This window comes from Phymastichus coffea, unplaced genomic scaffold, assembly GCF_024137745.1.
Source record: "Phymastichus coffea isolate CEN01 unplaced genomic scaffold, Cenicafe_Pcof_1.1 PCOF00096, whole genome shotgun sequence".
NCBI lineage: Eukaryota > Metazoa > Arthropoda > Insecta > Hymenoptera > Eulophidae > Phymastichus > Phymastichus coffea.
In genome coordinates, this window is record NW_026706907.1 from 595,734 (window position 1) to 621,911 (window position 26,178).

Consider the following 26,178-nt stretch of genomic DNA (forward strand, 5'->3'; position numbering starts at 1 on the left):
ACATTCACTTCAAATAGTATTCATCCTGCGCTTAAATTTTCAGGCAATGCCATGGCAAAGGAATGCACTCAGGAGGCCTGCGACAAAGAATGTCAAGACAAAGGCAAAGAAGCTGGAATTTGCGCATTGACAGGACAGGGCGACGTTTGCCAGTGTGAGGGTTAACTTAATATATATATATCCAACATGATATCGAATAGTGAATTCATTCCGACGTTAATCTATCGTTTTGTTTCTAGGCTCGACCAAGAATAAAGAGTGTACTCAGGCGAGTTGCGACAAGGAATGTAAAGACAAAGGTCGCGATTCTGGAATTTGTGGATTGACCGCCGATGGCGATTTGTGTCAGTGCAAGGAACCGTAACGGAAGTGGACTAAAATATTTGAAACTAAGCACCCAACAAATTAGAGTAGTTCAAACTAAAACAAAATTTATGTTAAATGAAAAGGAATGCTTCCGAAAGATACGCAATTTTATGCATTGAATTTCGTTATTGCAACCATACGAGGCGATTAAATGAGAAGCCGGCGGTCTGTTTTCACGAATGCCGCTGACTTGACGTTAACTCCGACACCCAACTTTGCAATAAATATTTGTACATTTAAAAGAATACTGCTGCAACGAGGAACACGGCATAAATTTAGACGAGGCAAGAAGTGCCGTTAAATACGTTATTATGATTAATCAAAGGCGCGAACGGAAAAGCTCTCTAAAAAGATTTCGTTCGTTGGTCGTTGGGCATCAAAATGACGCTGATTTTTCATGCATCTATGACGTTCAGCGTTCGGATTTTACCGTCAAACTGACTTTCGCTTCTCGCGAAGCATTTCCAATTATTATACGTTATCGGCATTGACAGGCAGATTCTTCAATCGCCATAGCCGACCATCCAAACTTCACTGGCACGGCAAATTGCTGAATTGTCCTATAGGATCGACGCGGCATTCGTGGCTGAAGCGTGCGAGATCATTTACAAGTATAAATGCGACATCCGAGGAGATGAAACATCGCAGTACACTCGCTTCGCTCTGCGGTCGAATGAAGCAAGGCATCGACAAAAAACGACGTCGACTTACATGCACGAGAACGCAATTATAAGTGCATAGCGCGCGTTTTCAACGACGATGAAAGTGATCGTTATCGAAAGATCGAAATGCGACTCGCTTGACAAATCTGAAAGTGAGAAATCCAAGTTTCCTTCTCTTCGAATTCGTTTGAATTTCAAGGGGAATTCCATTGCGCTTTTCCAGTTTATAAATGCACGCATATGAATTATATAAGTCGCGTATCTTGAGTGATTCCGTATGCGAGAGTCACTCGAATCGTTTCCTAACGAATCAGCGCTCGTATTGGATGTGACTTGGTGCCGAGTAACGAAGCGCAACATTTGACTAATGGACAATTTGGGACAGCCAATCACTAGGCCAGCCACGTCGCAGCAACGGCAGAGCGTGTTTCCGAGCGACCTCGGCAAGCAGAGGAGAGCCGATCAGGAGCGAGTCCGTGTTGCGCGGGAATCCGATAGCGAGGAAACGAGCTCGGTCGTCGAAGGATGCAGGCCGAACCGGATACTGCGGAAAGCGCGGCTGCGCGCGCGATTATCTCGCGCGTATAGTCTCGAAAGCTCGCGAGTCCATCGCTGCTGAGCGAGCACAATAGCCCGGCGAGCTGTGGCTACACTCGACACCTATGCGTCGCGAGCGTTTACGTAACGGCGATCGGCCGACTAATCGAACGATCGGGTCCACCGTTGCCAAGGTACGCCACACGAGACGCGGAAGTGCGCGAAGATCGATTCCGTTGGCTCGGGAGTCGGCGGACTCGAATAGGCATCGCGGAGCCCGCGCTGTCCGTCAACCAGCAGGGCGAGAGATCTTGCAAGGGGATAGCGCGACGACGGTTCTGGAGAACTGCGTTTCAATTTTTTCCGCCACGTCATGGTGCGCGTTCGTTGTTTGCGCTTACAAAGGCCACGACGGTCGCTACGCGCGCGATTAGCGCAATCGGCAACGCGACGGCATTGAAATCACAGGACGAAGCTGCTCGAGTACCTCGGCCAAGCAAGAACGAGTAGTGCGGCGTGGCGTTCGTGGATGAAATCCCGTTCGATTCGAGCCTGGCAATCGGCAGAGTCGGCGAAAAGCCGGAGCAAACGACCAAAGCGCGCAAGCGGCTGCCCGTGCTCGTCACTTTTTCTTCCACGAGCGCTGCTGGCAAAAAATCATCCCCGCGAGCGCGGATCCAGCCTTGCGGTTCGCCTCCCGTTGCGGGCAAACGACGAGTCCGCTTTGTCGTTGGCGCGCGCACACCTTTCCACTGTGCGGCTCGCAACCGAGCTGACGCTATATATCGACGAGCGAGGCGCGGAAGGCAAGATGGCGAATATATAAGTGAGACGCGGCCGCACGTAAGACCGTCACTCGCGCTTGAGTTGTTAATAAAGCGTCTAGTAAGGCAATATCCAATTAGTGTGTTTTGCCGTTGCGCTTCGCCTTCCTCCGACTATTCGATCGCAAAATTAAGTTATTGCTACTATAGTTTGTTTGCTAGCGCGAAAGGCTGAACGGCAATATGCCGTGACGAATTGTGTTTTTATTGCCATTGCAATGCTTTGACAACAGTCGTATCGAACAATTCCGAACCAAGTGCCATTTAAAATCAAGTCTCGCACGCTCGAAATTGGCTGATGAATTTGCTTACGGAATCTTAAAAAAGTCACCATGGAGGAAAGTACCAATGCGAATGGGAAAAGTATGTGTTTCGCCGAAGCAATACTCGATACGTTGAGCAATCATCCGGAAACGATTGGAATGGTAAACGTATAAAATTATTATCAAGATTTTCTCGAAACGATAGAACAGATCGGCAGAATCTGTCGGTCGGTCGCGCCCTTAGCTTTCCAATGACGTATCGCCGAAAGCGTCGAAAACGAGCCTGTCCGTCTATTCGCGAGCTGTACATGTCCGCGAAGAGCACGGCGCATCGCCCGAGCCGGCGCAGGAGAAAGGGAGAGAGGAAGAGTTGGTCAGCCCCTTCGTACGGTATAATCGTACGTTGACACCGCCTTCGACTGGAGCGAGGAGTGTCAGCTTACTCGCGGGGGTGACCCTCTTCCTCGCCCCCGCGTCCGTTGGTATTCCCCGTCGCGAGAGGAGCTACAGAGGAGAACGACGGGGTTCGCAGATCGACGCGGAGAGCGGCGCGAAAGTGACGTTCGCCGAGATGAAGGAGCGCAGCGTGCGCTGCGCTCTATGGCTTCTCGGGCTGGGTGTCGGCGAGAGCGACGTGGTCGCTGTCTCGACCCCCCTGCACACGAACGACTACCTGCCCTACCTGGCCACTCTCTACATCAACGCTGTCTTGAATCCGTGGCCGCACGATCCGTCCGACGGTAGGCTCCAAACCAGATTCGCCAATATACGAATCGTACGGTGTACGCGGGGCTCTCGCTTGCAGCGATCGTGGAGCATTTCTTGGACGCGTGCAGACCGAAGGTGATATTCGCCAGCAAGGAGTCGGTGGAGCGGCTGGCCGCCGCGGCTCGACGCCGCGGAGTGTCGTGTCGCTTCGCGCTCATGGACGGCGAGCACGCGGACTACCCGAGCCTGGACGACATCGCGTCGGGACAGGAGTCGGCGGGGGGCCAGGCCGAAGCGGCGAGCGGCTTCAGGTGCCGAGTGCCGTCGGAGCCGCGGAGGAAGGTAAGCGCCATATACCTGTCGTCGGGCACCACCGGGACGCCGAAGGCGATTCTGCTGTCCTACCACTGCCTCGCGAGGCGCTACTCGGAGGAGTACGGCATGGGCGTCGGCATGAATTGCCTCTGGTACGCGTCCCTCCAGCTGAACGTGTGCCGCTCGCTGATATCCAGCGCCATCCTGCTGCGCTGCACGCGCGTCCTGAGTCGCAGCCACGGCCCCGAGGAAACCGGCAGGGTCGTCGAGAGTCACAAGGTACGTGCCGGGCCGACGCGATGCGCGGAGCCAACGAGAGCGTTGCCGTTCGCAGGTGAACTTCGTCTACTGGACGCCGTACTACTTGACCTCGTGCTACCAGGCGCGCGTGCTGGCGCGCCGCGACTTCTCGACGGTGGCGACGATCGCCATCGCGGGTGCCAAGCCGGACGGCGCGCTCCTGGAGGAGTGCCGCAGACTGCTGCCCGGGACGTTCATCAAGAACAGCTACGGTAAGAGCGAGGCCGCGAACGCGCGCGTGCGCCCTGGTCTACAAGAAACGTTCCCGTCCTCGAAGGCATCACGGAGGCGGGGGGCCTGGTCGCGCAGCAGACCGAGGCGCGCAGGAGCCTGGGCTCCGTGGGCTTCGCCTGCAGCGGCGTGGAGCTGAGGGTGGTCGACCCGGACACGGGGCGCGCGCTCGGCGCCAATCGCGAGGGCGAGCTGCACGTCAGGACGGACACCGCGATGCTGGGCTACCTCGGCGCGCCCGACAAGACCAGGGAGACGCTGGACGAGGACGGTGAGCGCCCCCGTCGGCAGCGCGCCGTCGCCTGCTCGGCGCCTCCTGACCCCGCGGCTCGTTCGTCGCAGGCTGGCTGCACACCGGAGACCTCGGCTTCTACGACGAGCGCGGCGAGATAACCGTGACGGCTCGCATCAAGGAGATCATCAGGACGAGGTCGCTGCTGCTGTCGTCCTCCGAGTTCGAGGAGCCGCTGATGCAGCACCCGGCCGTGAGCGAGTGCGCCGTCGTGGCCGTGGACCACCCCGTGGACGTCGAGAGGCCGTTCGCCTTCGTCGTGAGAGCTCGCCACGCGAGGGTCACGGCCGAGGAGCTGATGGAGTTCTCGGCGAGCAGGGACGAGCGCTTCCGGCTGACCGCCGGCCTGGCCTTCGTCGACGAGCTGCCCTACACGGCCAGCGGCAAGAAATGCCTCAGGAAGTTGCAGGAGATGGCCAAAGCGTACGTTCGGCAGTGACGTCCGGCGTCTATCTAGCCGTTGAGGACTGTCGTTCTTGCGCCACGTTCGAAGATCTCGTATTCTCGTCTTTCTCGCGTGCTCGCGGATGCGATCTGGAGTTCGGGTCATGGAATCAATGATACACGACAAAACGCGTTTGCATTTGCCTTTATTTGCGTCGGCGACAGCCGCAGTTATCATTCAGTTTCTAATATTTGTTCTTCGAAGAGCAGCAGTCGCGGAGCGAAGGACCACCCGCCTCGTACGACCAAGCGTACGTCCAAGTGGCACCAAGCGGGGCCACTGGCATCGTTCGCTCGGAATATCAGAGAGAGTAAAAACAAACGGAATTAACCCAGCACGGCTGACGGATGACTAGCTCGGCAGTCCACCTCGGTGCACGTGTCTACTTGGTGTAGCGGAGGTAGCGAAGGGCGCGCGAGTCGGCGATGGGGTGGCAGGCGTAGAGGGCGTCGCCCCGGTAGCCGGCGCGGCAGACGCAGGTGGCGATGTGCTGCTTGGGCTGGCAGTCGGCGTTGTTGCCGCACTCGTGGCCGGTGCAGGGATTGGCGCACGAGTAGTCGATGCAGGCCTTGTCGTGCGGGCAGTCGGCGTTGCCGCTGCACTCGCCGCGCTGGCAGTGGTGCAGCGCGTTGCCGAAGAAGCCGCTCGGGCAGGTGCAGACCGGGCGCTTCCTGCCCGTGCTGTCGTGGCCGGGGTTGCACTCGGCGTTCTGGCCGCAGGGGTTCGGGTGGCAGAGGTCATCTGCGCGAACAGCGAGCAGCGCGGTCAGACGGGCCAGACGTAGCGGCCTCGCGCGAGTCTAGGTCGCGCGCACTCACCGTCGTTGAAGGGTCGGCAGTACTTGAAGGGGTCGCCGGTCATGTCCCGCGGGCAGCTGCACACCGGGGTGAAGCCGCGCAGCTCGCAGTTGGCGTGCACCCCGCAGACGTTCTCCGCCTGGCAGGGGTTCGCGCACTTCTGGTAGTAGCAGGCCGGCTTGGCCGCCGGGCACTCCGAGTGGCTCTGGCACTCCGGGTAGCAGCGGCTCAGCGCGTTGCCCAGCCAGCCCTGCGTCGCGACAGACTCGGGTCATTCGGGGGCCTCGCTCGCGGCGGTGGCGGCTCGCGGCGGCACTACCGACCTCGGGGCAGGTGCAGACGGCGCGGTGCGCCCGCACCTTGCAGTTGGCGCCGCTGCCGCAGGCCGTCTGGCACGGGTCCTCGCAGCGAAAGCCCACGCAGTTGCGGTGCTCGCCGCACTCGTAGTCCGTCTCGCACTCGTGGCGGCAGCCGGCGATCGCCGAGCCCACGAATCCGGGCAGGCAGCTGCAGGTGGGCGTGCCGCCGATCACCTCGCACTTGCTGTTGGCGCCGCAGATGTCGGGCTTCTTGCACGGCGCCTCTGCAATCGCGCGCGTTACTTTCGCCGCTCGGCCTACGGAGACACGCTCAACTCACGTGGGTCGTAGCTGCAGTACTTGAACGGGTCGCCGGTGTGGTCCGACGGGCAGGAGCAGGTGGTGTGGTGGTTCCTAACGCTGCACAGAGCGTTGGTGCCGCAGAGCTGCGAGCAGGGATTCACGCACTTGTTGTTCTGACAGACCTGGTTGTCGTAGCAGTCCTCGTTGACTGCCCGTCGAAAATTAATTATTCTAGCGATCTCCATCTCTGACGTCACTGCGCTCTATTAATACGCTAGGTCGGCCGGCGAAAAAGTGTATATTTTCAAGGCGGATCGCGCCTGAATATCAAAAGAGATCGGCCGCGCGACCTTGCGCTTACCACAGTGACAAGTCCACTTACTCGAACATTCCACTTTCTCGCAGACGCCGAGGGGATCGCCACGGTGAAGATTCAGACATGCGCACACGGGACGGCCGTCCGGTGTCAGGCTGCATCTGGCGTTGATGCCGCAGGTGTGAGTGTCGCAACCTACGTCTGTGAATGTCGGATATTACGCATATAATTAGATCCCTTTTTTTTTGTTTTTTTGCCATTGACCTTCGAACGCGAAGCCCCCTGGACTTGAAAGAATGATGATTTGGAGAAACTTTGTATCGTGAATGATTTGATTTTGACGTAAACGAGTTTTTTTTTCCGTGCGTCATCTACGGGTTTTCGTGTTTCGACAAATAATATCTCGAGAATTGATCGAAGCGTTTGTTTTGCCGTCGCGCGGATGACGAAATATCAAAGATCAGTCTCGAAGTCTGCACGAGACGCGATTCAAGAGCATCACTGCTCGGACGCTACTCGAAATTCGTTCAGGAAATGGAACAACTTTGAACATCGACACTGGCGGCGGAAGCTTGAGCGCGGCGCTCGCCCGTTGTAAAATCAAGACGCGCGTCGAAGAAGGAAGCGGGTCAATGACGAGCTTTACCTACGGCGACGAAGGTACACAGAACCTTCGTGACCACGCTGACACATCGCCACATGATGCCACACGGGTGTTCGCGTAGCAGCGTCTCGCGGCCGACTGGACGAAGCGGAATCGCGGGCGCGTTTTTCTTCCCTCGGCAGTGATATGGGAAAAGCGGCGCGGTTAATCGCTGGCCGCGTGATCGAATCGCGGCCAGAAATTACCGTCACGCCAGGCCAATCGCGATCGGGCGGCGGCGGCGGCGGCGGCGGCAGCGGCGGTGGCGGCGGCAATGAGCAATCAATTTGTCAAACAATAAGCGGATGCACGAGGGATTCGCTGCCGCGCGCCGCTCATTAGTTTCGAAAGAGGCACTTACCTCCGTTGGCGATTCGCGTCTGGTAGTACTGCATCGACGACGACGACGCGACCATCGAGGCTAGCAGCAGAACTGCCGTCTGTGCGAGCTTCATCGTCGTGGCTCTCTTGATTGACACTCTGCGGAAAAAAAAGGACAAGACCGTTCGGACGTTTAGGAGGCTAGCAGGGATGCGGACAGCGATTAGAGACGCGACGCCAAGACATTCCCACGCGAGCGCGCGAAGGACTGCCCGAACGCATTGTCATCGACAGCTTCGATATCTTGGCTGCGCTCATTACCATTGCAAATTAGCGCCGAGCACGAGCGGAAAGCAATTACCTCGAGGAGCAGCGATCGTCCAAGCGCGCCGAATAAATTGGAGGCTGGAGATCGGATAATTACTCACCTTGGGCGCGAAAAGTCGATCGGGGAGCAGCGCGGTCCGCGCGAGACGGGATCGCAGCTCGAACTGGCGATCGGCGCGTTCGGCCCAGCGATGATGTAGGCGAAGTGCGGCTTCGCGCGCGCACGTGGCCACCCCTCCCACGGCGGCTCCGTTTGTTGTCTTTCCTTCGCCGTGAGAGACGCTCTTGCCGACCCACGCGGGACCTCCTCGGATGACAATGGGGTTCGTCGCGAGCGGGTGCAACCTCGTCGCCGGTCATGCAAACGCGCGAAGCAGACCTCTCGGCCAACCGAGATTCGAATTATTCGCGCCTGCACATCGGATCGCCTAGGATTCAAGCGCTTAATTTTAGCGCGTCGATTATCGCGATAAAGCTGTACTCGACGTTTTACGGTGTGCAATCGGCAGCGTTACCCTCGCGTCGAAGCTACCTCGTGGGAAAGCGTTACGGTTTTATTGCTCCCGCTGTTGTGCAACGTGCGCTCGAATCTCGAAACGGGCAGTTTTCGGAAAACGACGATTGCGTTAGACACACTGCGCCGCTGTATAGTTTCAACTAGCTCTGCTCATCGGCACTCAAATTAAAAACTGGAATCGAATCGACAACTGGGACTCGATTGTCGTCTCGAACGACTGATTTCCGTTGAATTGATTAATTGCATTCGACTAAGCGAGTTGCATTGAAATTGTCAAAGCATCGAGACAAACTCAGCTCGACGGGGATGAGTCTCATCGGTAACAATTCGAACTGAGGAATCGGGCTCCTCGGATTTTCACGTCGGACGTACACTCGAAAAAATGAACGTACGGGAATGAAAGCCATTGCGTAGGTAGATTGAAAAAGATGACGCGATCGAGACGTCGCCTGCTGCTCGCGCGTACGTCTTACGAAATGTTCGTCCGAACGTAAATTTCGGCGGGAAATGTAAGTTTCCTTTCGAGCGAGTCGAATCCGAATAGAAAAGAAAGAAAAAAACTGCTTCGTTCGTAAGTCGAAACGTATCCATCGTCGCGTTCGCTCGCGTGAGCGCGCGTCGGTTATGGGCATTGATGAGATCACGAACGTGTATCTCGGATTGCGAAAGACGCGTACGCGACAGCGACCGTTTATTCCATGCGTCTTAAGGTCAGAGTTGAGGCCACCGCGTGTAAATGTCATTCGCGCTTCCATATCGGGCGGAGTACTCCGAGATCGACCGAAACGAGGACGACAATTATTTCCCTGGCGCGATCGCATTCCGCGATGTCGTTTCCTTCTCGGCCGCGCGTCTCTTCCTCGGACCGCTCTTTTGCGTCGCGATGATTTTTTGTAACGTGAATTTCGGAGCGTTCTCGCGGACGCGTATCGATGTAATATCTGACTGCTTGAGAAGGATTACTATTTCGAAACTAATACGATGCTAAAAAAATTTATCGATGGAATATTTCTGCATCTGTCATTATAAAACGGATTTTGTGTTGCATCAAAATTCAGTTTTTGTATAGACTCGTGAAATCATTTGGTCGACCGATTACAAGAAACTTCAACTTTGTTGTAAAAGTATTTGACAGATTTTTAACATAATTTTGAAAAATTACTTATCCAATGTACGAAGCCTAAAATAACATACTGAAATGACAACAAAGTATATGTATTTAGAAATACGGAATTCAAAAGGTTTCTTTTATCAGAATTATAGATTTTAATACTATTGAAATTAAATACCAAGTTATGCAAAAAATAAATAAATAAAACAAAAAAAAAGAGAGGAAAAGCAACGTCACAAGAGTGTTGGGAATGGATAATTAATTTCGCGTTGATCCGAGATCATATCAAAACAATGTAGCCGAACTTAAAGATTCAACAAATCCACATATAGCGACAGCAGCCATGCAAATCCTTATACGCTAGACATATTTTGCATGGCCTTATTCGCACACGCGTCCCTGAAAAATTGCATAATTCATTGCCTATTATTTTTATTTTATTTTTAACCTGGTGATTTGGGGTTTATCATAACAAAAACACGATGGACGACGTTTGGATCCCGTTTGCTTCTATTACTAGATACATTGTGAAACTCCGATAGCGTTTAATGAAGTTATTTCAATTCATGTCAAACTATAAAACTTGGAACTAATCGACTCTATAAACTATGGGTTTTACCGAAACGAAGGCGAATAAAAGCTGAGTATTGAAGAAAATATTCGACAAATGTATATGACGTCACTGATGTTTAAAAAAACCACGAATAAACTCACGAAAACTAAATTATATTTTTCATGACAACAGGAAAGAAAAATTGCAAAGATGGAACAGCTAAGTAAAATGAAATAGATGAGGCCGAGTGAATGGTTTGATGAGTTATTTATTTGATGGCTTAACGTGAAAAAACAGCCGTAACGATGAAAAGTTATATTGTTTTATTATTGGTATTTCAATCTCTTATAACTGCAAAACCTCTAGAAATTTCAGTGACGCATATTGTAGTTGAATTTTTCTTATTACACCAAGGAATACTCGATATTAAAAAAAATAATAATAACAACTTCAAAAAAGCAGTTTTATAGATAATGCAGTACCGTTTACCAATTTAGAGAAGTATCGCAGCCAAGTGATCGCATGTGCTCGTCAGGGCATAATTTACCGCCAAGGATGGGAATTCGTCAAAGAATTTGATTTCTTTAAATTAATTTACTTAAGTGCTTTTTAATACTATATAATATAAAAAAGCATTAATGATAATTTTTTTATAAAATAATAACTTTTACAAAATAAAGATAAAATTAATGTTGTGCAGTAGACAATAGTGCCCATTTTAACAAAACTTTTGTAAAACATACATAAGTGATATTACTATGCTCTTATATACACGGAGAAAAAACTATTTGAATCGCCTGTTTTTCAATTTTATTAAAGCATAACAAACAAAAAATATATATTTATATATATTCTCCAGCATCTCACAAATAAAAACTTAATTGCAAACATCACTGACTTCAAATAAAATAATAATAATATCCGTTACTCACCCGGCAATTTTGTGAACTAAAGAAGAAAAATAAATCATATCTTAGCATGCAAAATAAAAAACGTACAGCTTTTTATCTACATTTACAATTTCACAATTCCAGATTTAATCAGAGAGAGTTCGGTAAAAATATGCAAAAATACAAAAAAATTACACGAGTGTGATGTATATGAAAGACTTGCTTATTTCTAAAGTACGTACAGTTTTCTTGTTTACGTTAATTTATATCTAGCAACACCGCATTTTCTCCGTGTAATATTTAGACACTTTCTTTAAATTCTTTAAAATATCTTATTCCCTAAGTACGATTGACGATGTACGCTATGCCATTACATCTTGCCTCTCTACGAACCTGCGGTAAACAGAGATATCTGTACAAATTGATTTACTGATTTAATTTACTATAATATTTAATGGAATAAATGGCTCGAGTGTCTAGTGTGATATTTGTTTCTCCTTGTTTAACGTCAACAGGTGGAACGAGTTCATTTGGAATTATCAGACAAAGTTACCTCTAAAACATAAAGAAAAAGCATAGTTCTCTAATGCTGATTAGAATGTGTCTGTACATTATTTTGGTTAGCTTTGTTATTGTTTTCAGAAAATTTCAAGAACTCCTCGAAAGCTTCGGCCATCGCATCATCCACGGGGTTGGTTTCCCAAGACTCTTGACTTTTGTAACAAAAAAACAAACATTCTTGTTACTTTCCCATGCATCCACAAATCAAACGTGAAACCAATAATCAGTACTCACACAAGCTCTGATTCTGCCGAACCATCCAGGAACCTACTTTCTTCTTCAGATATGATTTCACCATCAGGACCATAGAATATCGGTTCATTGACCACTACTTGGGAAATGAGTGGTGGCTTAATCTCGACAAGTGGTGTTGGCACATGAGAAGAGATAACGCCCCAGTTACCGCTTCTCAGCTCGCTGACACTGTCAACCATGCGGCCTACGTGCTGGTCTACTCGGCCTTGAATGACTAGATCTGTCAATAAACGCATTACATGCTCCATGTCGCTCTTATTACCGCTGCTGCTGTCTCGTTCTAAAGTTTGGCCTGCCAACTGCAATTCATTAACAATGATTATTAACTGTCGCGATAACTAAATGATCTTTGTGATTCGTTTGGCAATAATCACCTTTAAAGCTTGACAAATGTTTTTGGCTGACGTGGGGGCTGGATTCTGTAGTACAGTGCTTATCAACTGTATGAAAAGTTTTCCAAGCAGTGAGGCGGGCTCAGACTCCATTTGTGTAACCAACTCTGCCAAAAAGAAAATCAAACCGTGACATCTCTTCTCCTCTTCATCTGTTTGTTTACTGTTCTGTCTCCAACTCTCTGATTGTTCTTCAGTCCTTTGTGTACACCTGTAATGAACACATAAAAATGCATTATTAAACATTCTTATCTGCTAGTTACTTTGATGGGCCTCACTTACTGGCTAATGAGAGTATCTCTGAAAACTGATGTACGCTTATTATTGTCAAAAGCCATTGTATCTAGATGAACACAAAGCCTTGCTCCACTGTATCGGAAATTTCCTTCAATTATTGACTGCAAAAATAGATAAAAAATTAATAAATTTATCTCCGATATTATGTATAAACTCTAATGGCACAAATACTTTCAACAATCTTACCTGCTCAAGAATCATATCAAAGATATCGTGACATGGACCAGATTGATCTAAGAATGGACTAATTGTATCAGCCAACTGAGTCAATAATGTGTCAAACTTGCCAGGATTAGCAGTCAGAGTCCTTATGCTATTATCAAGTTGAGCCAAGCAAAGATTAATATCATTGGGCGGATAGTCAGACACATTATGAAAGTATCCAACAGAATCACTATTGTAATCGTCGTAATCTACTGGATACTCGTACTGTTGATACTGATAAGCAACTTCTGGGTATTGCTGGTAAGCTTGAGGATAGATTGGCTGCTGTACTGCGTAGGTAGCTGAATAAGGCTGTCCATGCTGTCGCTGTAACATTACTTGCTGCACATTTGGTGCTTGCCTGGCAATATTTAAACGATCCTGAACTGAACTCCTCTGAGGTGCTGGAGTTGGAGCTGGAGTTGGAACTGGGGTTGGAACTGGGGCTGGAACTGGAGTTAGAACTGGGGCTGCACCTGGGACTACACCTGGAGCTACACCTGGAGCTGCACCTGGGGTTGGAGCCTGTTGGGGTTGAGGTGCCGGCTGAATAACAATTACAACAATCGTAAGTAGGAAGAAGCTTAATTTAATTAATCGAACGTGAGCAGCGAATAAAAACTTTACCGGGGTGAAGAATTTGGGAACGAACTCGGCAGCATCGACGGATAGCATTGAATTTTTCACGATGTCACTGACGCCACCTACGATAGCACAATAAACAATGAGTGAGATCGAGCGAGAACAGGAGAAAAAAAGAGGAATCAATCTCCACATATAAACGCGGTATCCATTGCATGTGTATTTACCAGCACCCTGGTGTGGTCTCCTCAATGGCTCCTGGTCGCTATTACCACGACCACGACCACGTCCTTTACCTGGCAGTCTCTCGTTGGACGCTGCTGCTGCTGTCACGACATCGCCGACACCACCTCCTGCTGCTGCCGTTCCGGCTGCCTCGGAATTCTCCATTATTATATTATGCGTGCGTGCCTCGTCGTCGCGAAACGTGCGTGATGCAGAAAGGTTAGGCGGGTAGCGCTTTGCCGCTTCTCGACATAAAGTCGAGAGAGCTTGCTCTGCGGCAAATCAAAAAGATTTTCCGTTTCTTTCGGAGTCCGCTTGACCGAAGCTGTGTTTCGCAATGCCGCGCACGAGGCTCGAGAAATTAATCGGGCCTCAACGTATGTACAAAAGTAAACGTTTGTGCGTTTGGCTAATACTTACAACCAGCGAACTCAACGACAGCACGTACACTTGCGCACGTTCCTCTCTCTCTCTCTCTCTCTCTCTCTCTCTCTCTCTCTCTCTCTCTCTCTCTCTCTCTCTCTCTCTCTCTCTCTCTCTCTCTCCGGTTAACTCGCTGTAAAGTTTACGGATCGCCAATACTACGTCAGAATCTATTGACGCTGCGTGGTGTATGTGTGTGCATGTGTGTATGCGTGTGTATGGTGTGTTCGACACATCACACCGCATACGGAAACACAGTGCTGACATCGAGCGAGCGGATGTCGAAGACAGCGGCGCGAATCTCGCGACTAAACAATGAATTATTCCCACGATGAGCTTTGCTGCCGCTGACTGCTTCGTCGAAATCGGTGAAAACTCGACGAGAAAGCGGCAATGTTGTATTCTTTTTCAGCGCGCCGCGCGAAAAGTACGACATTGCCGCGCGCTCGATGAAAACACACGCCTTTAAATTCGTGCTTTCCGCAAGTTGTTTTGAAAAATATCGTAGCTATATAACGCGTTCGGGAAAGAGATACTCGGCTTGTGTACCTTTTCAGCCTCGCTTCGCTTGGGCGTAAACGCCACACGAGACAACAATTTACTTTCCCGCACTTTTATTGCATCGTACTATTTCAATACGACGGTTGAAATGTATAATTTTCAAAGCTCTTTTTTCGCCAAGCGTACGAAAATTTAGACTTTTTAACGTTAAATAATCGATAGTGAACGGAACAGCCGATGGAGGAGGCAATTTAGATTTTGCTTAGAGGTTTCGAAGCGGCGTGATTAAAGAAAGGTAATGCTCAAAAACCTTTGAAAATGTACACGCTAACGAGCAACAATTACTAAACAATACTAATTTCGACTGACGTGCTCGAGTGGTAACCATAAATATTTTTTAAATGACATTTTCACGCTATCCCATTGTCAGTACAGTGGCATTGAACGTAACTGTTTAGGGTCGAATTTCGCCCAAAGCGCGGTATTTTATGCTGCACCTCCATAAATCAATATACCATAATGATCTTTAGTTCCATCAGTTGGGATCCATCAGCTTTGGCTCAAGAAAAATACTGTCCTGTATAGAGAGGGGCGGGGGGGCAGAGGGGAAGTTGGCGCGGCGAAAATAATCCAAGTGCATAATTCGAGGCAGCTTTGACGGGCGCGAAGCGCAGTACGCGTTGAAGTCCTCCGCGCTCGAAGCTACAGATCGCGGGTAGTACGCGTACGGAAGATCGGATGAGGGGCCAGCGCGTCGTCAAGCAGCTAGGCGAGTTTGGCAAAGAGCATACCCGCGGAGAGGTAATCAGTCTGAACTCCGAGGACCGCTTGGAGTGCATAAAATTGAAGAAGTGGCAATTAGGAAAGTTGAGCGTTCCGAGGGCCTCCCCTCGAGCTCGTCAAGAAGCGCAAGTAATCGGTAAACTGTCGCAAATTTCCCTAAGAATCCCGCCTCCGAGTAGTCAATCCAACAACGCTTCGGAGGAAAAACCCGCGAGTATAAAAGGTTGGCAGCACAGGTTACTCGGTCTTCAGTAGAATCGGTGGCAGTCGTTGGCGAGTCTCGGCTAGGTACGCAAACTGACGGTGTCCAGTGCAACTCGAGCAACGATGCCGGATCCATACCAGGTGCAGCTCGAGGAGCAGATATATCCGCAGTTGGAAGAGAAGTCTAGAAACATAACGAATTCAGTCGAAGAGTTGCGCCATAATGTGAGACGATTAAAAATGCTGACGAAGTTGTCCACTATGTGTCTAAGATCCAAGATAAACATGTGCGATCAGCTGTTGATGAACGCGAAAGAGCACGAGCTCATGTGCATCAGTGTCGAGAATTGGTACAAGCAGGAGCAAAAGAAGATAGAGCAGGCATGGAAGGAGGAATATGAGAAGGAGGAGGAGAAATATGAAAAGGAGGAGGAGGAATATGAGAAGAGCGAGGAGGAAGATGAGGAGAGCGAAGAGGAAGATGAGGAGAGCGAAGAGGAAGATGACGAGAGCGAAGAAGATGACGAGAACGAAGAAGATGACGAGAGCGAAGAGGAAAATGACGAGAGCGAAGAGGAAAATGACGAGAGCAAAGAGGAAGATGACGAGAGCAAAGAGGAATATGAGGAGAGCGAAGAGGAAGATGAGGAGAGCGAAGAGAAATATGAGAAGAAGGACCAGCAGCAGCAGCAGCAGCAGCAAGAGGCGAAACAGCAGTCGCAGAAGCAACAGTCGCAGCCGCCGCAGTGGCCTCACCAGCTGGACATAAATTATGCACAGAATCTCATGCAGCGCGTCACCAAGGAAATCACGCTCTACCGCGAGGCCATGGTTGACTGGAACCCGCCCATCTTCCACAACTTGCCCAACGCGAGGTATGTTCATCGCGCATCGCAAGACACGAACTGGCTTGCTCTTACCGACTCTTCTTATTGTCGTTTTCAGCGAGAGGTCGAACAACTGTCCGCTTGTAGACTGGGCTCTCAAATACTCGATGTCGCGCCTAACGATGATGTTGGAAATGTCTGAGTCGGAAAAGACGCCGTCGTTCTATGATGAGTTGAAGCTCCACCAGATGCGAGTCCAAAACTTAGATATCGACGGCATACGCAGTCAATGCTTGATGAATCGGGTCATCAAGGAATTGAATCATCTGGAGATGTAATTCGCGAGTATACTCTTCGCCAATATAAATCATATAACGAGTATGATTTTATTGCGAATTCACCTTCGTGCGGAAACCGATAAATGCGATCATTTCAGAATTTCTGATTGATTTGAGTAATATTTGATGATAATATTTTACATTAAAAATTAATCACTGTGTTTGTCAATTGTATTATGAATAAATGTATAATTGACAAGTGTTTATATAATTAGAAATGAATACTGTAGAATTCATGAGTAATCCAGTATTCTTTTAACGTTCTTATGTTCTTATGTTCAGTTAATAACAATCAATCAATGAGCAAATTAAATTAAGAGATTAAAATAAAAATACTAATTAAATGAAGTGAAAGAGTTATTTATAAAAATTCATTCTTGTGTCAAGATAACAGTAAATTCGATCCTACTAAGTAACAATCTTATTACAAGAGAAAAATTTTTTTGGTACTATTTTGAAAGTATAATCCTCTTAAGCCAAGAGAAAACCTGTTGCTACAAAAGAAATTTTTTTTAGTGTGATATTCATTCGTAAAAATTAAATATTAAAGGGCCAGACAATGTGGAAACTATCGATTTCAGACGGCCAACTTTTGTGTATTTTAAAAATTTATTTTTGTACACCTTAGCCTTGTCTTTCCTAATTCTTGAAAATAATTAAAACCTTCGACCAGAAATTACGTTCAAAGTCAAAGTAATATTCTGTGAGTGTTTAGTTTAGAGAATATTCTGTGACTTAAAGAGACATTCGGTGCTAAGAAAATTCGTTGGAAATATTCCTACAAAATAATAGGGACACCGCGTTGTAAGCAATAACATTTCTGTTGCGAGCGTCGGTTTCAAATGACCTTCCGTTGCGCGGTCAGGTAGAAAATACATTTCTAATTCCATTATAATAGTTATTCAGCTTCTGCTGTTACGCTATCCTGCTTGGACAAAATATCTCTTACTCCTCGCTACTCTCCCACTAAAGACTCTTTCCTCCTCTCTACTTGGGTAGACGTTTCACTGTTGGCTGCTAGGAACACCACCGCACCGACCATTCAATCCAAAATTTTATTTTAAATGTTTACAGAACAATTCTGACATTTTCAAATTGACATGAATTCTGACACATAACTATATCATTACGCAGACATCCGTGCGCAGGCTAGTTCCATAGGTATTTATAAGCGCGTATTTTGAAAACAAAATTTAAGAAGTGTAAGAAATACGCAAATTAATTAATATACATAGATTTTAAACTCAGTAATCTTTATATAAAATCAATATTACAAAACATTACTTATTTTAGATTTTCATTTATCAATTTATTTACTTGTTTCTCACAATTGTTTTTCATATACGCGCCTCCTATAAATCCCTATATAGAACTAGCCTGCTCGCGGATGGTTGGGCTGTAGTCTTAAGTCTAGTCATGTGTCAGAATGGATGTCATAGCCTGACAGCTATAGTGTCAGAACACTCCTGTATACACCCTAAGGCTTCAGTCTTTCTTTTATTTAGTTTTGAGCCATCTTTCTGATCTTGTTGCTCTTACCTAATTTCTGTTAGAATAAGAAGGTGCTGTTATAACGCGAAGCAGGGAAAAAACAGTTAAGATCTGTAACTAAAGTTTAAGTGCATTTTACACAATGATTATTCCTGTCCGCTGTTTCACGTGTGGCAAAGTCATCGGCAACAAATGGGAGGCGTATCTTGGCTTGCTCCAAGCTGAATACACGGAAGGGTAACCTAACCTTCTCGATTATCTGTATTTGTTTTCAATTACCTTTTTGTTAATGATTTGCAATTTTCTATGTGTGTAGAGTCAATCAAGACTTTGTGCAATAATTAATAGCTCTTGAAAAATATTGCATGCCATGTCATAATAGCTCATAATAACTACATGCTAGAATAGTTCATGATTTCATGCATGTGCACTGATATTTTTTTGTCTTACAAGTGCATTTTCCAATTTCAGTGATGCTCTGGATTCTCTTGGACTTAAGAGATATTGTTGCAGAAGAATGCTTCTTGGTCATGTAGATCTCATTGAAAAACTATTAAATTACGCACCATTAGAAAAGTGAATTTTTTTTATTGAAACTTCTGCACATGGTTTTGAAGTATCAAATAGTTTTGTTTAATATCATCACAAAAAACTTTTCAGTGATAGCAAAGATTTAAGATAAAAATGTGCATATAAAAAATTTATTTAAGATGAATAACCATGATAATTATAAACAGTTGTATACTCTAAGTTTTAAATCATTTACTTTGACATTTTATCATAAATAAATAATTTTTCATTATTATGATAAAAAGAGTATTCAGTTATTTATTTATAAGAAAAATGAAGAGAGCATCGATACAAAATAAGGGAGATATATCCAATACGAACTTTTAATTTGTATAAAAAATCTTTACTTTCAAACTAGACAATTTTTTAAAACATATTTACAAAAAATATTTTGTGTATATATAAAAAAGTTCATTAAAATTTAGCACCTAGGCAACTTTCATTTTTTCACATTATACTTTCGAACCGTCCGGCGTAGTAATGAACTCTTTAATTATATCACGGACGGCACTTTCTGAACCAAATACTAATGCCAACATAGCTATGACACAGATGATAACATTTTTAACCATAACCCAGTTGTACGCTCCAAATCCAACGTCCCAGTAAGTAACAGTCTCTATGAAGGCAGGAATAAGAAGACCCAATATCGAAAAGCAAAATGCACCAATCAGTCCGATAAATGGACTAATAGTTGGACAAGCTATGGCCAGCAAAACTGTAAAAAGTATTTTATGTTAGCTCTTAAAATAAATTATTTATTAACATAAAAATACTTCAAATAACTTAAATAGATCCACAGGTTCACATCAAAATTAACAAGTGAAACTCAAAATTAATTATAATAAGAAACAGTATGAGACAAACATACCTGCCCCAGTAACCAGAACAGTTCTCATAACATAATTGGCAAGAAGTGGGCTTTTGGTGAAGTAACCTTTGATAGAATCCCAGCCAATTTCAAGGCACACGTAAAATTGCAAGCCAAACGTGCAGTAAACTGCTAGACCAATAGAAATCTGTACAACTTGTGCAGCACTGCAATTAAAATGACCATAGTTAAGTTTCTACATGTTATACAACGAGATTGGATTAATGTCAACTTACATTTCTGCAGTAGGTAAATTCAAAGTAATACTGCCTTCTACCGCATCGCCGTAACAAGCATATCCTAAAAAGCCAAGGATAATGTAAACAAATGTCACGCCTGACATTCCCTTGCTGAGCACTCCACAAATTCCAGTAAAATGCTGGGGCGTTTTCATACTATTTTCCAGTGGCATTACAACCCCTGTAAAACCACATTTGAATGAATCTTTCCAGCAATTGAAAATTTACGAAAATGAAGATAACGAATGTTCTTACCGATAGCTTCCATGGCGAAAATAGTAATACTGAAGAAATTGGGAAACGCTGCTATAGCACCACTCGCAGGAGTTTTCTCGAAGCTGATTCCATCTTGCAGTCCCATGATCAGGTAGTAAAACGTGATTCCCAGGCCGGCGCTCATTAAAAAGTTGGCGATCATGGAAACAGGCGCGAGGTACTTGAGATCGGGAACCCAGCTCAATAATATCATTGGTATGAGCAATGCGAGTATCATGAACCTGATATCCACTTGATAATCCGAATGGTAAACATCGTCAAGATAGTAATTTATCACTTTATTGAAGTTCTTCGCTGTGATTACTGCGTACACGCTGCATGTGCCGAAGTAAGTTACGAACAAACTTATCAGGATCAAGTACCTACGGGAAGAGACAAGGTAGTTGCAAGAATAATTCTGTCCTCCGTGTCGATTATTCGATAGAACGTCAATTACTTCGAGGGTACGGCGAAACCGCGCGCCCACTTGGGCCCAGTGGCGAATGCGGCTTCGGACACCTCTGCAAAGCTCATCTGCGTTCTCCTCGTCTTGTAGTAAAGGACGTGTGCGCATTTGACCTGTGACCGAGCAGAATGGCGCCAATCAAATCAAGCCACTAACCGGTTGCCGAACTTTTCTTAATAACGTCGATACTCACCAAAATGTAGGCGCAGTGTGTGCAGACAAACGCGACGAGCACCGTCGCGAAGATCCCCACAACTAGACCGGCACTCTTGAAGGCGTCGGGCATTGCCAGGATGCCCGTTCCGAGCGACGCTTTCAGCAGATGGGTAAGCGTGTCGCAATCCCTGCGCAAGCAACAACAAAACAACGGAGTTGAACAGCAATCGGTGTTTCGACTCGTCGAGAAAAGAAGCGGGTGAGTAACTTACGTGGTAGGATTGGGCACTTTACGTTCCAAGAATGGATCAAAACCTTTGCCATCGCGCTGTGCCGCCGCGCTCTCCACGTCTCGACTTGCCACCTGCACTTGGTACCTGTAAAGCAAAAAAGCGAAGAGTTAAGCCAATCCTTCGGGCTTGGATATCGAATAATCGTCGTACTCGGCGACGTTTCGATGCACTTGCTTAGCCATAGCGTTCGAGACTGGCGGTCGAGCGAGCGACAACGGGCATTGCTTTTTCTCGAGGCTGAAAGTCCAGTAAACGAGCGCGCGCGTTTTGTCCAGTTATGCGGGAAAGCGTGACGCACGGCGCGGGCGGCCCGATCGAACGCGACAGACCACTGCGCGCCTTTTAAATCCCCCCCCCCCCCCCCCCCCCACCCCCGGAACTTCTCTTGCCGGCGCGAAAATATTGTCCTCGTCGCGAATTCGCGAATTGACAAAACTCGAGCGCGCGCTTTTGCAACGCGCGGAACCGAGCGGGGCCCCGTTGCGAAACGCTCGCCTCGCTGTGCGCAGTTATCGTTGCAACAGTCAAAAGTTCAAAGATCAGAGTCGTCGCTCGGAGACGCCACTCCAATCCCGTTTCCCTAAACAGACGGATTGGCAAACATCATTATTGCCGACGCGAGATTTGTTTGTCGGGAAAAATTTATTTCTTCGTTCGGCGCGTGTCGCGCCAAAATACGCCGCGACGAGGCGCGTGCGTTGGTGCGCACAGCGCGGCCCGACTGTTGAACGAGTCGAGGGCGCTGCGCGCAGGAGTACTACTCGGCGCGCTTGCTACGGACGCAAATCGCCCGGTCGAACGTCGAAATACGGATCGCGGCGAGTGAGTAAAGTCAAGATACTTGGCTTGTCGTGGCGTGCGCCACGTCCGGCTTGCAATTGCTCGCGCGGAATCCGAGCGACAATGGAATATAAGCTCTACTTCGTAAATAGCGCGACGCCAATGACTCGATCGGAACACTCACTTGGCTGCGAGACCATCCTTCTGGTTGGATCCGTCGTGCGGCAGGAAGGTATCTAGCTCCGTTGGATGCGTCTTGTGATTGTTGTCTTCGACCTGCAGAAACGAGCGTCAAAGTCACTGATCGTCCAATATTAGCCTTCGTGGCGTATTAAGCGAAACTCACCATTGTTACCGCCGTGTCTCGCGTCTCTTTGTACTTTCAATTATCGACGTGCGAGCTGCGAACGAAGGAAGCGCTTTGTTAATAATCGATAGATACGCCCAAGGGTGGAAGGAGCGGAGGAGTCAAATCGATAAAAGCGCCGCGCGACCCACATCCCACGCCTGCACGTACGGCGTGCGCCTGCATCGTTGCTCGTGAAAATTGCACGCGCTCGCGAACCCCTTGATCCACATTACAGTTCCCGCGAGCGGTGTCGGGCCCGAAATCGATGCCTGACCGATCGACCCGACGATCGCTCGCCTGCTGCGAACGCGACTCGGCTGCACTTTGAGGCTCGTCGACGCGACGGCGCGGGGGAAAATTTCCGCGTACGCCGATAACGGCGAAGCGCGTGGTCGCCGCAGAGACCGCGCTTTATACATATATATCTAGCAGAAAGAGAAGCGTCTGACCGGCGGGTATCGTTGCGGCCCCGTGGTGTTCGTCGTTCGAGGAAAACGCTCTCGGTGCGCTCGGCTCTCCTCGAGGCAAAGATTGCGTAACGCGCGTGGCTCCGAAGTGCAACGCACTGCGAGCACATCCGTCCCGTTGAAACGCTTCCGCGAGCACGATCGAACGAGGCTGCAAGATTCACGCGGCTCTGGTCGGCACCGCACGATTCGGCACACGCTTGGACTGTCGTCGACAATGGTTGCCGGACGTTTATCTTATCTCATTTGTTATTGTGCGCCGTCTTCGATCTTTTGAAATAATTGTGAATCGCGCCATTTTTTTCGTCTCGAATGCGCTCAATTGTGCAACCTCGATAAAGTGCCGCGAACAGAATCGTCGGCTCGAGCAAGAATAATAATAGCTCGCGCAGCTTCGCAAAAGCGTCGACGAGATAGCTATGGACTCCTTTCTTCGCTCGATCCGACGTGAACTTTGCCGAGCGATTCCGCGATCTTTGCGTTTGCAGCTTATCGCGACGCTATGGGCTTCGCACGATCGCTCAATTCAATCGGTTCGCTCGGTGCAATTATGCAATTATTAGCGCGTGCGCGGGAAGAAAAAGGAGCTGCAAGCATTGAAAGGGACGACGCGTCGTCAATTGAGCGTTCAGAGTAGTGCTAACTGCTGACTTTACGCTGATACCGTGTCGAGAGACGCGTAGCAAAAAACCTCCTGTTCGGTATTGTTCGCAAACGGCAATTCCAAATGCGCTTGACAGATACGAGATCGATCGCGTTGGGTGGCGTTTTATCGAGAGATCACGATAGAAGCCGAGCATTCAATAATAAAACTACGTTAAGTTCCGAGCACTTTACCGAATCCAATCACCGAGCGGCAAAGTGAATTAGTACACGCTTTCCGCAAACTCGAGTTGCCTTCGTGACCGTCGCAATCAGCTCGCGTGCGAGCATCGTCTACATTTAGCGAGTTCCCCACGTTATCATCTCGACGTAGCTTCCTTGAATAAGGAAGAACTGGCCGGTGATTGTTATAGTTTTACGAACTACAAGGCCTTTGGCGAGTCGCGTTTCTATTGTGTGCGAGCGCGCTTGGATTCGATTAGTCAGCTAACCGAAAAGAAACGCTCTTGACCTGCGCTTGGCGTCATCGGCGACACCTCGCACGTCGTTCGTGAACTTTGCTCGATTCTCCGTTCACTTTTCTGATTCAACTAATACTATCTACTTGCCACCCCCGTGAGCGAGTCTAAAGGAGAGAGAGAGAGAGAGAGAAAGAGAGAAAGAGAGAGAGAGATAAGCATCTGTTGCGTAGGTCTTTGCGTCTCTTACGTCACGTCATTCTCTCTCGTGCTCTCTCTCTCTCTCTTTCTCTTCAAGAGTAACGGTCGGAAGCGCGAATCACACGCTGTGACGGCAAACTTTCAATCGAGCCTTCAATTACGCCCGTCCACGGCTACAACTCGATATGCATCGCCCTCGTTATCGGCACATTTCTCATTTTGTCGCCGACCTTTTATCAGCGATCACGGCGAACCAAAACAAGATACAATCGAGCGTTCGCGCTTGACATTGCCATGTCCACGCGCCAATTTCTCGCGCATTACGCTAATGTCAGGTCGTCGTCGTGCGCGCGACGCTCGCAATTTTCGCGACTGACCGGGTTAGCGCGCGAGCCTCCGAGCTCACTTCCACGAGAGGTATATCCGCGGCGCACAAAGCGTTCGCGAGCCGGCGAATAAATATTATCACCGCGGCAGTTTACAGCATCGTTAGCGACTTGTGTGCCAGCGCGAACAAAAGGTGTACAGCGGCGCAACGTTTGTCAATACACGCGTCGCGGTAATCCGCGAAGGCGTCGACGAGTTTGCGTCGCTCGCGTCGTAAATCACGCGTGAAGCGGCCACCGTTCCCGTCGCGGAACGACGCGCCTCGCTTCTTCGCGCTCACGCTGATCGACGATTTCCATTAGAGCACATCGGCGCGGCCCGTTGATCAATGCCGTTTCGTCGGGCACTCGTCGAATACAGCGCCTCGTCGGTGCATCGTTCGAGCGGTGAGAATTCCAAGCACGCTCGACCCTCTTCTAAGAAGCACGAATAAATTACACCGGAGAGGCCCGTCGACGAGAGAACGCCGATTGTTCCTGTGGAAAAACCAGTTCGAAAAAAGCTCCGGCAGTCGCGCCACCCGAAGCCAATTAGCATACGGAAGGAGCAGAAAGCTATAAGACCTTCGTCCGTCCCGAATAAAGGGCGTTCGCTCTTGCTATCGATCCTCCTTCCGCACACGCACGGAATACCATAGTTACATCATAGCCCCGAGCGTCGGCATCTCGCGGGAAACCCACGTGCTTCGCGCGCGGCCGCTTCGCTCGCGCCCACGTGCGGACGCTCGCGACTGCTCAATTTTTTTCTCTCATATTTTCCCCTTTTTCCGCTCGCCCGATGGAGAGGTGGACGACCATCTCGAACGCGCGTTAAAAATACGCGGCCGACTTTTCAAATATAGCGCACGAGGCGCGCTGCAACGGCGCGCCGCACGTTGGGCGGCTCTTTTTTTTTTTTTTTTTTTTTTTTTCGGGCTGACGCAACACGGCCCGCACGGATCGTCAATGAACTCGCCGGCCGCGATTGTTCATCGATCGCCGAAGCTACCGTTGCTACGAACTCACCTTGCTCTGCGACAAGCCGTGGCGGACGCTCGCAGCGCGAAGCTGACAAAAAAATTTTTAAAAAATCGCTGAAACGTGTGCCTCGGGTCAGCGCTGTCTCATTATCGTGCACAGTCCGACAAGGCAGAGAGCGAGAGAGAGAGAGAGAGAGAGAGAGAGAGAGAGAGAGAGAGAGACTGATCGGACACGCGCACCAGGTACGTACACCCGCGACTGTATGCTCCGCTGCTCGGCTCGGCATAGACTGAGAATGAGCCGTGAGCGTGTCGTCGGAAATGTGCCGCGGCGCCATGCTCTTCCTCCCCGCCGCCCAGACGGACGAGTTTCTCCCTACCCCCCGCCCCTCTCGCTGGCCCGAATATACATCAGTAGAAGAGTTCCCTCTCTTCGGAGCTTTGCGGTGCAAGGGGAACTGATGTATCCTTGTAATATACTTTTTACGTCTAGACACACTCGTGCCGAATTCTCTGGCTCGTTATTTTCTTTCATCATCCTGCACTAACGGCTTTATCTACGCGCGAATGCTTGTTGATGTGCTCGGAAAAAAACTGGAAATTTATCGCAAAGTCAGGCGCGATCGGGCTGATGAAAAATTCACGCGTTACCGTGTCGTCATCACGTAGACGCATCGGAGTACTCGTTGAAGACCGATAACGGAATTTCCGGTAGAACTCGACACCGAAACACGACGCAGTTTTAAGGGCAGCGCTGCATAAAGCGCATACGATTGCGTTAATTCGAACGCACGCGATTCGTAGGCATTGACAGACGTCACTATAGAGGCTTGATTATTTCACTAGTGCCAACGTTTATCACAAAAGCACTATACTTTTAAACCGCAGCAAAATAATGAAAAACCCACCTTGATAATCGTCAGTCTCTCAATTGATACTGTAAAAATTTTGTTCGCTAATGATTTCTACTTCATTTACAATTTTGAAGTGCTGCTGACGTGAGAAGTTTTTCTCTGATCATC

The 26,178-nt window shown here is 48.4% G+C and overlaps 5 protein-coding genes across 11 annotated transcripts; 2 read left to right on the forward strand and 3 right to left on the reverse strand.

Annotated features, from left to right (window-relative positions):
* The first annotated feature begins 1,553 nt into the window (after nucleotides 1-1,553).
* LOC131669684 (uncharacterized) lies at nucleotides 1,554-4,944 on the forward strand. Of its 2 annotated transcripts, XM_058944744.1 has the most exons (7): nucleotides 1,554-2,814; nucleotides 3,185-3,392; nucleotides 3,458-3,702; nucleotides 3,844-3,954; nucleotides 4,010-4,187; nucleotides 4,253-4,477; nucleotides 4,549-4,944. In XM_058944744.1, the coding sequence occupies exons 1-7, from the start codon at nucleotides 2,722-2,724 to the stop codon at nucleotides 4,935-4,937; spliced, it is 1,449 nt and encodes a 482-aa protein (XP_058800727.1). In that variant the 5' UTR covers nucleotides 1,554-2,721; the 3' UTR covers nucleotides 4,938-4,944. The 2 variants fall into 2 exon arrangements, with proteins under 2 accessions (XP_058800727.1, XP_058800726.1); XM_058944743.1 differs by having other exon boundaries at nucleotides 3,458-3,954.
* A 120-nt stretch (nucleotides 4,945-5,064) lies between these two features.
* On the reverse strand, nucleotides 5,065-8,158 carry LOC131669685 (neurogenic locus notch homolog protein 3-like). 3 transcript variants are annotated; one of them, XM_058944746.1, is made up of 7 exons: nucleotides 7,984-8,114; nucleotides 7,663-7,781; nucleotides 6,725-6,859; nucleotides 6,380-6,550; nucleotides 6,064-6,323; nucleotides 5,762-5,990; nucleotides 5,065-5,684 (listed from the first exon to the last, which is right to left on the reverse strand). In XM_058944746.1, the coding sequence occupies exons 2-7, from the start codon at nucleotides 7,754-7,756 to the stop codon at nucleotides 5,326-5,328; spliced, it is 1,248 nt and encodes a 415-aa protein (XP_058800729.1). In that variant the 5' UTR covers nucleotides 7,757-7,781; nucleotides 7,984-8,114; the 3' UTR covers nucleotides 5,065-5,325. The 3 variants fall into 3 exon arrangements, with proteins under 3 accessions (XP_058800729.1, XP_058800730.1, XP_058800728.1); XM_058944745.1 differs by having other exon boundaries at nucleotides 5,066-5,684; nucleotides 8,051-8,158; XM_058944747.1 differs by lacking the exons at nucleotides 7,663-7,781; nucleotides 7,984-8,114 and adding an exon at nucleotides 7,305-7,641.
* Nucleotides 8,159-11,590: 3,432 nt separating this feature from the next.
* LOC131669683 (polyadenylate-binding protein-interacting protein 1) lies at nucleotides 11,591-14,061 on the reverse strand. 3 transcript variants are annotated; one of them, XM_058944740.1, is made up of 8 exons: nucleotides 13,957-14,061; nucleotides 13,539-13,808; nucleotides 13,357-13,433; nucleotides 12,712-13,275; nucleotides 12,511-12,626; nucleotides 12,211-12,439; nucleotides 11,816-12,135; nucleotides 11,591-11,733 (listed from the first exon to the last, which is right to left on the reverse strand). In XM_058944740.1, exons 2-8 carry the CDS (start codon nucleotides 13,699-13,701, stop codon nucleotides 11,604-11,606), a joined length of 1,599 nt encoding a protein of 532 aa, XP_058800723.1. In that variant the 5' UTR covers nucleotides 13,702-13,808; nucleotides 13,957-14,061; the 3' UTR covers nucleotides 11,591-11,603. The 3 variants fall into 3 exon arrangements, with proteins under 3 accessions (XP_058800723.1, XP_058800724.1, XP_058800722.1); XM_058944741.1 differs by lacking the exon at nucleotides 13,957-14,061 and having other exon boundaries at nucleotides 13,608-13,950; XM_058944739.1 differs by lacking the exon at nucleotides 13,957-14,061 and having other exon boundaries at nucleotides 13,539-13,950.
* Nucleotides 14,062-15,176: 1,115 nt separating this feature from the next.
* LOC131669716 (glutamic acid-rich protein-like) lies at nucleotides 15,177-16,980 on the forward strand. The gene is made up of 2 exons (XM_058944805.1): nucleotides 15,177-16,322; nucleotides 16,393-16,980. The coding sequence occupies exons 1-2, from the start codon at nucleotides 15,571-15,573 to the stop codon at nucleotides 16,610-16,612; spliced, it is 972 nt and encodes a 323-aa protein (XP_058800788.1). The 5' UTR covers nucleotides 15,177-15,570; the 3' UTR covers nucleotides 16,613-16,980.
* A 2,002-nt stretch (nucleotides 16,981-18,982) lies between these two features.
* On the reverse strand, nucleotides 18,983-25,442 carry LOC131669688 (proton-coupled amino acid transporter-like protein pathetic). 2 transcript variants are annotated; one of them, XM_058944753.1, is made up of 10 exons: nucleotides 25,203-25,442; nucleotides 22,080-22,134; nucleotides 21,918-22,009; nucleotides 20,933-21,037; nucleotides 20,698-20,848; nucleotides 20,496-20,617; nucleotides 20,039-20,421; nucleotides 19,781-19,964; nucleotides 19,545-19,711; nucleotides 18,983-19,391 (listed from the first exon to the last, which is right to left on the reverse strand). In XM_058944753.1, the coding sequence occupies exons 2-10, from the start codon at nucleotides 22,080-22,082 to the stop codon at nucleotides 19,126-19,128; spliced, it is 1,473 nt and encodes a 490-aa protein (XP_058800736.1). In that variant the 5' UTR covers nucleotides 22,083-22,134; nucleotides 25,203-25,442; the 3' UTR covers nucleotides 18,983-19,125. The 2 variants fall into 2 exon arrangements, with proteins under 2 accessions (XP_058800736.1, XP_058800737.1); XM_058944754.1 differs by lacking the exons at nucleotides 21,918-22,009; nucleotides 22,080-22,134; nucleotides 25,203-25,442 and adding an exon at nucleotides 21,104-21,243.
* Nucleotides 25,443-26,178: the final 736 nt, after the last annotated feature.